General features: G+C 40.9%; 1 protein-coding gene across 1 annotated transcript in view; it reads right to left on the bottom strand.

Annotated features, from left to right (window-relative positions):
* Positions 1–15,258, bottom strand: part of LOC148526856 (desmocollin-2-like) — a 36,154-nt gene that overhangs the window by 1,597 nt on the left and 19,299 nt on the right. The window contains exons 9-15 of the mRNA XM_088469580.1: positions 14,209–14,394; positions 11,892–12,151; positions 11,535–11,674; positions 9,940–10,167; positions 8,256–8,489; positions 3,784–3,905; positions 1,375–1,614 (exon numbers count right to left, since the gene is read on the bottom strand). Coding sequence (XP_088325706.1) covers positions 1,375–1,614; positions 3,784–3,905; positions 8,256–8,489; positions 9,940–10,167; positions 11,535–11,674; positions 11,892–12,151; positions 14,209–14,394 — 1,410 coding nt within the window. The remainder of the gene's footprint in view (positions 1–1,374; positions 1,615–3,783; positions 3,906–8,255; positions 8,490–9,939; positions 10,168–11,534; positions 11,675–11,891; positions 12,152–14,208; positions 14,395–15,258) is intronic.

Genomic DNA, 15,258 nt, shown 5'->3' with positions numbered 1-15,258 from the left:
AGCTGGTTTTGGTTTTAGTCATCCAGTTTTGGTTTTGCCAAACCGCTGTGACTGGTTTGTTTTTAAAAAAAATTGGCAACAAAAGCTAAAATTTCCAGTACATTTTGACCACCTTATAGATCATAATATTGTTTTCATCCAGTTTAGGCCAAAAGGTTGGACCGAGCTAGCTGGCTGACTAAGCTAAGTGACAACAGTGGGCAGCACAAACACGTGGCAGTTCAAATTCCATTGAAGTTAGACACAACTTTTAAATGCACGTGAACAAAGTGCATTAGGGTAAAGTGCACTAAACAGTACATACAATAGAATTTAACTATCTAGTTTTTTTTAGTTTTTTTATGTTGCAGCTCAATTCAAACTGTGTGGAGTCACGGGGCTTATATATGCATGTGAACATCTTTACTGATGGACACAGCACAGCCAATTTACAGTAGTGTATAGCACAGCATACAGCAGCGTGCACCCCCTATACACATTACACATTTATTAAGAGCAGCACAACCTTGTGACAGAGTCTGGACACAGCACAGCATATACAGCGTGCCTTACAGGGAAATGGTGCTCAGTCCCGTCTATGGCACCCAGGGGTTAAAGTGAGTCGGAACAGGGTGGAAATGCGTTCCGTCACTCCTATTTGGAGATGGAACCAGTTCCGCCTCCTCCGATCCTCCTCAGCCCGGCACCGCAGGGAGGATCAATTTGCCGAGCGCCCGCTGAGATTTTGTTCCCAGCAGGTGCCAGGCTCCCTTCCCACAGCGCCAGCCGGAGGGTGGAGCTCACTCCTGAGTGCTGGCTCCCGAAGTGTGCACTATGGGAGAGACGTCAGGACTCAATCAATATTGTGAATCAATATTGTGCTACTGTGGCGTAATTTGAACTAAGAATACTATTGTGTGATCATGCCCATTTCTTTTGAGACCACGCCCCTTTTTCATTGCGAGCGGTCCCTTTTTTTTCCAAGTTCTATGGGGGGGCTTCTATGGGTGGAGTTCCACCACTTCTCTAGGACCACTGTAACATTAGCCAATGATGAAACTAAAATTTGTCTACAAAGTGGCCAGTGCAATGGCTCAAATGGCATTTACCAAAACGTGACTGACTCTAAGCAGTTGTTTTACATATAGTCATCGACTCTAAACTCTCCGGAATCATTTGAATTCTGCCATACTGGAACCATCATTTAATAAAGAAAACTCATCAGGTTTGAGATTAAACATGTTTGACAGAAAGGGGATATAAAACAAATAGTTGATGTGCATGTCTAAATATTCACTAGAAGGGCAAAGGAAGACGGGGAACCTCCAATTCAATCCCCTGCAATACTGTAACAAAGAGGTCTTAATCAAAATCATAAACAGAAACAGTACTTACATCTACAAGGTGACTGTTCATATAACTTTGCCATTCTGCATAAGTGTGTCTGCTGGAGTCAAACTGCTCTCTGTGGTACTGTTCTCTGTGGTACTGTCCAGTAGAGCTTGAACCAGTTGGTCTTTTTGTACCAGTTTTTAATTCTTGCGTTGTTACTTGAGTTACAGTTTGTCCACCTTCGTTGTATGAACCAGAAACATTGGGGTTTGTTATGTGCACAGGGATTTTGAAATTCTGGTCCTAAATGTGGAAATAGAATTGAGTTAAAATCTTTAAAATTCCCCCAGTATTAGTTTACCAGTATTCGTAGTATCAAAATCATTGGTGATGGAGCAAATACAATTAACAACACTACTGCCCCAGGTACGAAAATTATTATTATTTTGCATACAAAGTCTGTTTAGAGAGTTCTATTTTTGTTATCAGATTTGTATTATCAAATTCCTTCCATACACAGGGATAGGCCAACTGCTACTCCAAACAGGGCGCAGAGTGCAAATATAAACTGCTCACTTCAAATAAGCTTCGTCTATGTACAGTATAATAACCACTGCATTTAGCAAGTGGGCACATGAACACAGTGTGGGAACTTGGGCAAGGAGATCTATGGGGTCATGGATATATAATAGTATACTAGACAAACTCTCACAAGAACTCCTAAAGGGGAGATGCACTGTATGAAGCCTTGGAGACAGATGAAGTGGAGAAGTTGCCCAAAGCAGCCAAACGGCTTCTGTCATTTATCTAGCACAGTCTATGAAATGACAATTGGAAACAGATTGGTTGCTATGGGCAACTTCTCCATGTTCTCTCTCAAAGAGTTTATACATCTCCCCTCTAGGACAATGGGGCAGCTATTAAGGTTGGAGTGTCATCTATCACCAGGAAAGATCAGGGAGTAGCATTCAAGTTGGTTTAAAATTAGGCATTTAGTATTAAAGGGTACATTTAATAAAGTACTTGTCAATTTTAATAGAAAGGTTGGCAATTGCCATTGTATATACAATTATAGGTCTGATTTATGTTATGTTATTGTACTTAAATTTTATATGTACATATTTAATCTGTGCTGGCAGTGAGCAATGCTGTATTCCCAGCTGGGCAGTTGCCCTGAGGCTCCCACATGAGGGGCCACACACACTGCGACCGAACTTGGGGGATGCCCACCCTTTACACTATTGTACTATGCGGCAGGTTCAGTGCTGTCTGCCTCATTTGGGGAATGCTCCTGGGGTTTTATTTCCAAAAAGAGATAGGTTATGTTAAGCCCCAGTTTTATGGGCAAACAGAGGGTTGCTGCACAACCAAAGAATAAAGTATCACACCACGAATAGACAAGATTTATTGGCCATGCTATTGGAGATAGGGGTAGCACTAATCCTATTTATAATTGCTTCCTCTGAACATATGTTCAGTGGGCATGAGGTAATATTAGTACACACTGAATCATTTGGACAGAAAGCATGGCTAGGGTCAGACTTGCAGACACTGTTTGGTAACCTGCTATGTTTCTGGTTTAGTGGTGTGATTCAGGGTATGGGGAAAGAGGAACTAGAGGTATTAAGGCATCAGATGTAGCTTGTGTGTGGACTTATATGTAATGCTACAATCCTACTATATCTTATTCATGGGATTAATTTGGCATAATAGTCTCTATATTGTAAAGCCCATGTAGCACAATAATTCATCAGATGACAGGACAACCTTTTTTTCCCAAAATTTGTCAACCACCTTTGGGAAAGGAATGTATGACAAAGAAGTAGGAATGATTCAGGTTTAACAGTCCTTGCTACAGCAGTCAAAATAATGGAAGAGCCTGGGGCTATTGTCATAAGGTGGACATGCCAGGCCGACAGGCACTTTTTCTATAATAGGACTCTTCATTTTTCTTTGTCTTTTTTTTCCTTCATGAAGGTAAAGGATCCCATGGCCAGCTGATGATAAAGTGTTTATCACCTGGACAAATGGCAAACTATGATGCCCGAGGACAGCTGTCTTTCCAACCCCAATGGCATGGGGTGGACAACTGAAGCCAACAGTAACGTTTTGGCGGAGTCAGTTACTTGTTTTGTGGTTGCTACTAGGCCCGTTTCCTGGAGTACACGGAATAGGCAAGATCATCGTAGCCTTACAGTGGGTCATGGTATCGGTGAACCAAGTGGTGCTGAATCATGCCAGTTAAGGCACTTAAGGGCTAGGGCAATTATCCTCCCAAAACACAGTGTTGTTAAATTACAGTTTGGTTAACATGTGGTTGATTTAGGCAAACTGCACACAATCTGTGGTTCAAATATCTTTTACATATATCAGTTAAATACATTTGGATGCATGGCTGGTCATTTTTTGGACTTATATACCAAGTAGATGAAAATATGCAGATTACTCTGTATAAGTACTTCACATACTTACCATAACGTCTGCTCCTGGTGCTTCAGTATTTGTTACAATTAAGTTTTGCTGTGCCGCATCATCAGGGAATCCAAGTTTGCCCTTGCTTGCCCCCGCACCACATAGACAGGCCAACAGAATACCTAGAAGTGGAGAGAAGGAGGAATTCTGCTCAGTGATGGAATTTTACCAATTAAAATATATTATATTTATTAGAACAAAAACACCAATGTAGCATTACTGATTTTGATATGCCAAACTCTGACTTTGGCTAGAAGACATATTTATATCAAATCCCTGTTACAGAACCTCTTGTTGTCCTTTTTAAAAACAGTGCGTTTTTGCATACTGTATATTGAATGAGAATATTTATAATGGAGAAAGGTGCAACATATAATTTTGACAGTTCGGCTTCATTTTGCTTTCTTTTATGGTCATATATTGGGCAGTACACTATAGCTAAATGTGATAAGAGAAGTATTGTACAGCTAGATGGCAATAGGATATTGGTCTGACTACACAGAGAATGTGTGAAGCAGTGCTCCAAACAGAGTTGCAAAGTGCCAAGAGTTGCTAATGTTGCCGCTGCAAAGTTGTACGCAGCGGCTATGTGAAAATATGTAAATATTGCAGCCGCCGGGATTTGTATTGAGATGTCCACCATTGGCTTCACAAATCGAAGCCACTGCGTACAAAGACTCAATGGACGCCTTAGCCGTATTATGCATATGGAATCACAATCTGTCAGCCTCATTTATCAATGAGTCTTATCTTTCACGATGAGTGAGAAAACTCGTTGCATATGATAAATAGTGCTCCAGCCAATCAGCTCCCAACAGTCATCTGTTTGAAAAATGATAGTTGGGATTGGCCCGGAGCTCAATTTATCATATGCAACGAGTTTCATCACTCGTTGTGAATGATAAAACTCATTTATAAATGTGGCCCACAGTCTGCGACCCGCCTCAAACACTGTCGCAACACGCCTGCGTTTGAGCCACCACTCCCTCATAACCTCCCTCAAACGGGCCCTGACTGTCAGTCAATCACACTGCGGCCGCTGATGGTAATGAAACTTGGCACATGTGCCGTGCAACTCAGACGTTTGCGCAGACATCGATAAGCACACAAAACATCGGCATTGAGTCCATATCTGCATCAGGCTCATAAAAGGATTTGTTCAAACAAATGGATATTGCGCCAGAGATGGCGCTAGACATATAAAAGAAAAAGGGAAAACACACAGAAATCTGTTTTTTTAACTTTCAATCAGGTATCACATATACATTTTGAAATACTAATTTACAAGAAACATGTTTACATAATTCCATATTTACATATGCTGCATAATGAAAATGGCCTTTGTACAGCCATTTTTGCTGTGTGCATAACCACATTTAAATGGAAATTAGACGAGGTGCCTTTAAGGGTAACTCCCTAGGAAAATGTTTATCTGAAAGCGTGTACAAGAGCTTGTCCATTTATGTATAATTTTGTCCGAGAGAAACATTCGAACCAAATATAGAGATACCCCGAGCAATGAGCATCTCATAAAGGAATCTTTTTCTCTTTAACTACCAAACAAAGGAAAGAGACCATCAGATAGACAAAGTTTGCTCTTATGATGTCAGTGGGTGTAAAGGGGGCGTATTACCTGAAGATAGGAATAAGGTATACATGCTCTGTAACAATGTCAATGGTTGTTGATTGTTGCATTAACCCTGGGAGACATGTTCTCCCAGTTAAAAGGGCTAGATCTATTTATTTAATTAATAAAAATGACAAATTCTTAAGTATACTGGATTGGACTTTATTACTATATGCAACAATGGAACACCTGATAAAAGCTAGACTTAAACAACGTATTTGTGAGTTCAACAGGAACAGTTCATCTTATAATCCAGAAGTGTGAAAAACCTCCTCCCTTGTGCTTTTTCTCCTGGGAAGTGTCCCTCAGATTTTAGGTAGCCAAGAAAAAAAAAAAAAAAAAGACCCCAAATAAATGCTCATTGTAGTATTTCCTTAAATCATAAATTCCATTAAATTCAGATGTATAGGCTCCTTTATGCATCACTGGAGAATGGCGTACCCCAACTCACAGAAGTGAGTAATATGTAGTGCATATAAAAGGTATCTTATCTCACAATCTTCCTTCGCCATCTGGGACTTTATACCCTCCAAAGATCTTGAACATAAACGTACCCTACTTATAGGGCTTAATCTCTGACCAATCCTATAACTGTTTCTTATCCAGTCCCATCTGATTTCTTCTTGCCTCCACACAAAATAGGGAAGCCTCAACCATATGGGAAGAATAATGGTCTTCCCTAGGTAGGGGAGGACCATCTTGATTTTTGGAGTAACAACGGTGGCTAGAGCGGTTTCCTGACCTGGAGTCCGGACTTAACATCTTTTTGCGCAGGTCAGGTACCCTACTCGCCACTATTGTATGGAATTCATGTTATTTTATCATACACTGTTGCAATAAATTTGTTTGAAAAACGAGGAAAAAAGATTATTATTATTTTTCCCATATGGTCGAGGCGTTCCTATTTTGTGTGGAGGGAAGAAGAAATCAGATGGGACTGGATAAAGAAACAGTTATAGGATTGGTCAGAGATTAAGCCCTATAAGTAGGGTACGTTTATGTTCAAGATCTTTGGAGGGTATATAGTCCCAGATAGTGAAGGAAGATTGTGGGATAAGATACCTTTATATGCATTATATATTATTCACTTCTGTGAGTTGGGGTACGCCATTCTCCAGTGATACATAAGGGAGCCTATACATCTGAATTTAAAGAAATTTATGATTTAAGGAAATACTACACTGAGCATTTATTTGGCCTCTTTTCTTGGTTATCTAAAATCTGAGGGACACGTCCCAGGAGAAAAAGCACAAGGGAGGAGAAGGTTTCTCACACTATAAGATTAACTATTCCTGTTGAACTTACAAATAAGTAAATGCGATACCTGAAAGTTAAAAAAAAAAAAAAAAACAACTGGATTTGTGTTTTTCCCTTTTCTTTTATACACGTCTAGCGCCATCTCTGGCGCAGTATCCAATTGTTTGAAAGTATTGTTGAATTGAAAACTCAGTGGGTTTTCCAGGATACTGTGGAAGGAGGCTGCTAGTTAGCGCACTGTGGGTTTTTCAATTAATTTTTCTTTCATAAAAGGATTTGAAAAGCAGCAGAATAAGGCTGTCTATATTACTAGGGATTTAGTTTCCAAAGAAATTAGATGCTTGCATGGTAATTACATTCAACAAATACATACAAGGCAAATACAAAATTCTCTCTCCTGCAATTTTAATAAACAAGGCTCACAAAAAGGAGGCTGGCAGAACAATTACTAAACAAGCGCACTTTACAAGTAACAATTAGGGAGCAACTCATTATCTCTCATATACCAATAGCTTTCACAATAACGGTACAGATATGATATGTCCTCATACATTTTTGCTCTAGTCACGGCAAACAGCCCCTCTCTGCGTGCCAGGTCCCATGCGACTATGTTTGCACAAATTTTTTTGTTTTTTCGGCTGACAGATACGCACCAGTAGACTACACTGATAATTTGATATGCAATACTTGTCTATTTGTGTGCAAAGGAGTCTAAATCGGTATACGATGTGCTACAATGATGCAGCTTTTTTCCCCATCTCAAGTTCCTGTGTGCTTCATTTACAAACTCAGTCGTACACAGATAAACAGGTGTCGCATTTCAAATGAATCAGTGCAGTCTCCTGGTGCGTCTTAGTCACATCGCGACTAAGGCTGGGTACACACTAGACGATATGTTGGCTGATCCGGCAGATCGGACCGACATATCGGGCACATTGTCTAGTGTGTACTCACTATGTCACTGACGATGCCTGCTCCCGCAAGTAGTCAGCGACATCCTACGTTGGCCCTACATGCAGGGCTGACGGGGATGTCGTTAGACAGGGCCATCCTGCTGAATGCAGCATGGCCCCCTCTGTCACTGTCCACATCGAAAAGTGTGTGTGCATTTGCCGATGCCGGGTCCCATCACTGTCGATGTCGGGCTGGGTGCACATAGTCTAGTGTGTACCCAGTATCAGATGCATTTTCAGGTTAAAAAAGATGCTCGGTGCAAGCAGAGTCGCATGGGACCTGGCAGTTCAATTACGTGAGGCGTCTCGCGACACAGGGCATATTGAGGCTTGTTGCATGAGGACACATCTGTAATTCAAATGTTTAACACCCTACCAGTGAAATAAGTTTAGATTTATTTTTGTTTTGCCCAATTATACAAGGCTACAGGGTTCTGCTATGTTGCTCCGAGTACAATCTGAAGCCAATTGTGGTGTTGGGAAAGTTATTTTTCTCCTTTGGATAAAGCTAATTAGGCTTTATTCACTTTACTCTGCATCAACACTAAGCAAACATGATTTGAAGGTAGTGGAAGGATGAACTATGTATGAACTCAAGACAATGATTATGTATGAACACTAACACATATACTTACAAAGAAGTGCAGCAAACAACAACGCTGACAGAACCATTACAAGAATAGCCCATCCTCCAAGTGCAGCTTTGCCAGCAACAACCCGGTCACCGCAATTGAGACTATCAAGGCAATCACATTTCATGACCTCCAGTATTTGTGTAGAGCCAGAACCTTGAAGATCAGTCACTCTTAACGGAACAGTCATAACTCCATTAGGACCACTGCCAATGTATTCCATTTGTGCCGAATTTCCTGAAAAGGCAACATCATGTCAAGTCCAGATATTATAAAGTACTGTGTTTAAACATTATCGGGTGTCTGGCAAGCCTGACAAACACGCAGTGTCAACAGGGCAATACTGATATTATGCATCTTCCATCCGCACACTAGGAATATTTACGGAGGAAAAGTTTATCGTTCAAGAGAAAAAAGAAAAAAAAATGATATATAGATATATATATATATATATATATATATATATATAGATATAATATATATATATATATATATATATATATACACATATATACACACACACACACACACATACACACACACATATATACACACACACACACACGTCTGTTTTACTTCTGTGCATTTTGTTGTAATTAATTGTATTCAGTTTTTTTTAATACTATATGCACTCTCTCTGAATGGCTTATCTGTCATTCTATTTGTGTTCTTTTTGTAACAATTCAGAGATGATGATTAGGGAGCTGCTGCTATACACCAATTAATTTTAGTGAACATCAGAATATTAATGTTTAAATTGTAATTTAGTATATGGTTATATATTTTGCACCTGATCTTAAATATCGAGTTACAAAAGAGCCCATGACCAAAGCAAGACTAATCATTTATTATTTTCCCTAATAAGTACTATTTTAGACTTCCTAACCAATAGGTAAGACTATCTCTCTGTTTGGGTTGGGTACGGGATCCCGGCAGTAAGAATCCAGACGCCAGCATCCTGACAGGGTTAAAATACCGACAACGGCCAGTAAAGTACCCTAACCCAACCACTACACCTAAACCCTCCCCCTAAACCTAACCCCCCCCCCCTTCCTAAACATAACCCTCCCCTATGTGCCTAACCCTCTCCCTCCACCCCTAATGCCTAAACTTGACCATCCCCAAACCCCAATACTTACCTTTGAGATGTCAGCACCAGGATTCTGACTGGTGTCGGGATTCGGTGCCGGCATTCTGAGTGTCGGTATCCCAACAGCTGGCATTTTAACTACCTCCCCTTTGTTTGTGCTCCTAACATACAGAGCAGGAGTAATTAAGGTTACTCATCCTTCTGATGCAAGTTATAGAGGGAAATAAGGTTCTATCATTTTCATGACAGCAAAAAATATGGCAATCATTTTCTTTTCCCCAGTAGCAATAGAAAAGGCTTTCTGCGTGTTTTATCAGACACTTACAGCATTCTGTCTGTATAAATTGGATTAATCAGAAACATGTTTTACTGCAATTGATTTGGAATACTGATATACCAGTAGGCTTTTATAGCTGCGGCTAAAAGAACAAAAAATTAAATTTCAATAGTCTTATCCTGCTTGTGTCCTTAATAGTATTATCAAAGTTTGCGATTGCCAGTTACTAAACAAAACGCTTAGGATTTTAGTAAAACAAATAACAGTCAGACTAAAACAGTCTTTTAAACAAATGTGCAGTATACAAATAAATCACATACCATCTTGCTGTGCTATGCGCCAATTGCTTAGAACAGTCGGATCTCTGCTGCTATCCAAACTAAAACTATAGGGAGAGCTATGGTGAGTACCGTCTGCATCTTCTGCTACAACCTCAAAAGATGTTCTGCCGCGGTTGCAAACAGTTAAATCTCTTCTTGGTACCACTGGAGTATTGTCGTTCACATTCTCAACAATAATAGAAAGAGTACAGGTGCCAGACTTGCCAGCTAGTTTTAAAAGTAAACAAAAATCAAAAAATGAACAAAATTGAAGTTACTTTGTCACTGACACACTTAAACACTTTCAGCATCCCTGGTAAAGTAAAGGGGCCTATCCATTACACGACTGAACAATCCGACAGGTTTGGCATGTTCAGAGATAGGAGGTCGGGCTCCTGCACTGAATGACATTCAGTGCGGTCACCGCACCTCGGCGACCTGAAGGTCTGAACGCTAGACGTTCAGTCTTTCAGGTCACCTAGTGGATAAGCCCCTTAAGTATGCATTTAAAAGAAAAAAAAAAATAAAATCTCATGCAGCTCTACTTCCCCAATGGAAATTCTCATGCAAAGCAACCCAAAGGATATAGGAATTGTAAGATTTTTATTCAATCACTACCTTGGAGCATTATGAAATGCATATGGGGGTGGATAACAGCCAATGAAAAATATATTGAATAATTAAAACTACATCCCAGTATGATTTGAGTTATGCAAAAGTTGCAAAATTCATTTGTAAAATTCCAATATTGTATAGTGTCAATTTTAAATCTTTATAGTGTAGAAATAATGCTAAAGTAAAAATCAAATATAATAATTCAAGAAAATCTGTCCTGTCTCCTCAATGCACATGTATCTGAAGCCTTGGCACGTGACCCAACTACTCCCACTGCGAGGGAGACTGGACAGATGCTAGCTGACTGTCAGAGAGGAGTAGGACATGCTGGCTGAACAGGGTAAGTATGGGAGCAGGGGGATGGAGCTGTGACAGAGCAGGGTGGGGTTGGGGGCCAGAACAGCAGAGTGGGGTGTGCGGGGCCTGACAGAGCAGAGGATCAGAACAGCAGAGAAGGGTGCGGGGCCTGACAGAGCAGAGGATCAGAACAGCAGAGAAGGGTGCGGGGCCTGACAGAGCAGAGGATCAGAACAACAGAGAAGGGTGCGGGGCCTGACAGAGCAGAGGATCAGAACAGCAGAGAAGGGTGCGGGGCCTGACAGAGCAGAGGATCAGAACAGCAGAGAAGGGTGCGGGGCCTGACAGAGCAGAGGATCAGAACAGCAGAGAAGGGTGCGGGGCCTGACAGAGCAGAGGATCAGAACAGCAGAGAAGGGTGCGGGGCCTGACAGAGCAGAGGATCAGAACAGCAGAGAAGGGTGCGGGGCCTGACAGAGCAGAGGATCAGAACAGCAGAGAAGGGTGCGGGGCCGGAGGTGAGTGTATATTACAGACGAATACATTTTGTGACTCTCAGACAAAGTCATACACGCCCTCTTCATTGACAAGCTGGAATAGCTGTTGCTTTTACAATTCTGTTTTTCAAAAGAGTGGGAATATGATCTATACACATTTACATACACAAACAAAAACATACTTACTTTGATCAATTGCCAAAAATGTCACATTATACTGTTTTGGTTCATCAGGCAACTCATAATCCAAAATCTTTGCAGTTGTTATTTGCCCAGTGCTTTCGGCAATAGTGACCCAAGATAGTGGATCTGACAGTTTGGTGTATCTGTGTGGAAGTGTATTTTCTATTATTATATTATTATTAGCATTCAGCGGGCCAAAAACATATGAATAAAAAAATAAATAAAAAAAAAAGCACATAGCATGGAATGCATGATGCTCGAAAAATACTGAAGCAGAAAATAAAACCTAAAACCACAGCAGGTATGGCTTTTTGTAATATAGAAGCATCAAGAGATTATATAAATATTTATATCACATACCGTATGCCAGTTTTGCTTTTAGTTTCAGGGTCAATGGCTTGGTACTCTGTAACTAACATTCCAATTGTCTGATTTTCTTTAACACGCACTTCTTTAATAGGTGGTTGGCATTCAGGGCCCTCATCCACATCTTTTACAATGACAGTGACTGGAACAGTGCTAACTCCACTGCTTTTGGTCCCAGATTGTGTTATAAGGCTAACTTCATTAGCAACAGCCACCTGTAATAAAAACTGTTTGTCTTCTTCATAGTTTATTCCCTGAAATAGAAGTGCAAAAATATAAATGAAAGCACAGTATTATTACTGTTCTGCAGGTGAAGCACAGGTTTCCCTATAACAGTGGTTCTCAAACTCGGTCCTCAGGACTCCACACAGTTCACATTTTCCAGGTCACCTACCAGGTGCACAGGTGTATTTATTACTCACTAACATATTAAAAGATCCACAGGTGGAGCTAATTATTTCACTAGTGATTCCGTGAGACCTGGAAAACATGCACTGTTTGGGGTCCTGAGGACAGAGTTTGAGAACCCGTGCCCTATAGTCCTGTCTGTTGTCCTAATTTAAAGCAACACATGAATACAAACCATAGGGAAGACCCTACTTTTGAGAGCTTACAATCTAGTAGCAAAAGAATAGAGGAGAGACAAGTGGACATTAGAACAAGAGCAAGGGTGTACAAGTATGAGTAGTATAGGTGGAGTAGGGTAAGGTCCATTTTGTACTCCCTCCTCCTTGTTCACCACACAGTTATACCAACTACTCCCCTAGACTGTAAGCTCTCACATGCAGGGCACTCTACCCTCTTATTTCTCACCCTGTACTATCCTCATCTCCTGGGCTCTCCCCCCCAGCCAGTGACATCTCCTGGGCTCTCCCCCCCAGCCAGTGACATCTCCTGGGCTCTCCCCCCCAGCCAGTGACATCTCCTGGGCTCTCCCCCCCAGCCAGTGACATCTCCTGGGCTCTCCCCCCCAGCCAGTGACATCTCCTGGGCTCTCCCCCCCCAGCCAGTGACATCTCCTGGGCTCTCCCCGCCAGACAGTGACATCTCCTGGGCTCTCCCCCCCAGACAGTGACATCTCCTGGGCTCTCCCCCCCAGACAGTGACATCTCCTGGGCTCTCCCCCCCAGACAGTGACATCTCCTGGGCTCTCCCCCCAAGTCCGTGACATGAAACAAATGTTGGTATCCTAACCCTGTCAGGATGCAGGGTACTAGATTCTGACCGCCAGCATCCCGTAACCAACCCTCTCCCTTTGTGTGTTTGAACATTTTTATACTGTATTGATTACAGTGAATGCAGTAATGTAATTTTTACTTTACCGCACTACAGTGGTGCCATATAAATGAAATAGAAGATCTAACATGACAGAGTTTCAGAGAGCGTTCAAAGATTTGAAGGATGGGGGAGGGTCTAACCAGGTATTGTTGGATATTACAGAGGTGAGTAGCAGAACAAGATAAATCCTATAAAGCAGGAATGAGAGGCGAGAGGTAAGTCAGAAGTACGGTTGTGAGAGAAATATAAGGTATAAGAGGCATGGAGGCATAGTAATATGGGTAAGTAACGGAATTAGATTCTGGAAAGCTATGGAGAGCCAGTGCAGGAATTTTCAGAGTAATGAAACGGAGAAAGAGCAAGATCAGCTTTAGAATAGAATATAGCAAACACAGATGGGCGAGGGGGAATGCAAGTTACAGCAAGAGGTTGCCGTAGCCAATGCAGGAAAGGATGAGAATATGGATACATTCTGGTTGCATCTTGGGAAACAAAGGGACATATTCTAGCAATGTTTTGAAGTTAACAGGCTCTGGAGAAATACTGTATGATGATGATTAAGGCAGAGGCTGGAGTCAAGAGTGACACCAAAACAGTGAGCTTTGGAGACTGAGGAAATTGCATTGATGGTGATGGAGATTTGAGGGGAAGGAGAATGATGAGCTATTTTAGACAGGTTAAGGTTTAGGCATTGAAACCTTCATGTGGATATAGCAAAGATGCTTTATCACACATGGCAGTAGAGAAGATGCAGATATGTGTGTCTTCAGCAAAAGGGTGTTACTGGATGCCAAAAAAGCAAGTTAGAGAAGAAGTGTGCAAGGGGACCTTGGGGGAGCACTACTTCACAAAATATTTTTTCTGCAAAGGTTACAACAGTGATTAAATGGTCAGCATGAAAAACACACTGACATACAAGTACTGCAGAGCTAACAGTTTATATGACAAAACCATAAAAGTAGTTATTTGCCTTTATCACACTACTGTAACTCTTAAAATGAGATTCTGAGGAGACATGAAAATAGGTTGTTACCTTTATAACACGGAGCAATCCCTCATTTGTTTTTGGATCGGTGCTTATATTGAAATGACCCTTTTCATTTCCTTGTGTAATAGTATATACAGCTCTCCAATTTGCTGTATTGACCAAGTCTTTATCTGTTACAGGGATTTTTAGTATGACCATTCCACTTTCGTTTTCATCCACTTCTGTACGATACTGATGAGTGGCAAAACAAGAAAAGCCATACACATGTAAATAGGACACACATACAATGGAAAACTAAATATAAGCAGCATGCGCTAATACAGTGAAATATTCAATTACTTTCTCCGCTGTCCATCACATGCAGAAATATAATTTCAGAATTAGTGTTTTTTTAAAATGGGCTGTATAGTACTACCACGTTTAAGTAATAAATATAAGTTACATCACATTTTTAAAGGAATTTTATTTTTCTTCACACTGAATAAAAAAAAAATGTAAATGTTTTAATTTAAGAGAGCAATTAAAGTCTATGGTTGAGATGTATCAAAGCTTGGAGAGAGATAAAGTACCATCCAACCAGCTCCTGTCATTTTTGTAACAGCCTGTAAAATGGCAGTTAAAAGCAGATTGGTCGATGATATTTCTCCGCCTATGTATGAGAAGAATACCACCCGAGAAGGAGGTGGTTCTATAAAACTAGCAAAGAGTTGCGATTAACCAGCTTTCAGAAAAGCTCTGCAGCAATATACTTGCATTTACGCAGTAATATGACCAACAGTATCCAAATAGCTTATCTGACTAAAGTTTCAACTATTTTATTTGTAAAAAATGCCATTAGGAGGGTGTCCTAAAGAAATAGCATGTAGCAATATCTTACTTAGGGACACATTGCCCAAAGCAACTAACTAATCAACTTCTGTCATTGAACAGTCTTAGAAATGACAGTTAGGGGGCGGGATGTACTAACCTTGCAGTCACCGCATCTCTATTGATCGCATATGTACTAACATATGCGATCAGTACCGCAAAGGACAGCTCTTCCGATCAGTGCTGCTCCCTTTGTGATCAGTGCTGCTCCCTGGACTTCCGGGTTTA

This window comes from Taudactylus pleione, unplaced genomic scaffold (assembly GCF_031769625.1).
Source record: "Taudactylus pleione unplaced genomic scaffold, aTauple2 ptg000093l, whole genome shotgun sequence".
Lineage (NCBI taxonomy): Eukaryota > Metazoa > Chordata > Amphibia > Anura > Myobatrachidae > Taudactylus > Taudactylus pleione.
The sequence above is the reverse complement of the archived record's forward strand: the minus strand, read 5'-3'. Positions and strand labels throughout refer to the sequence as shown.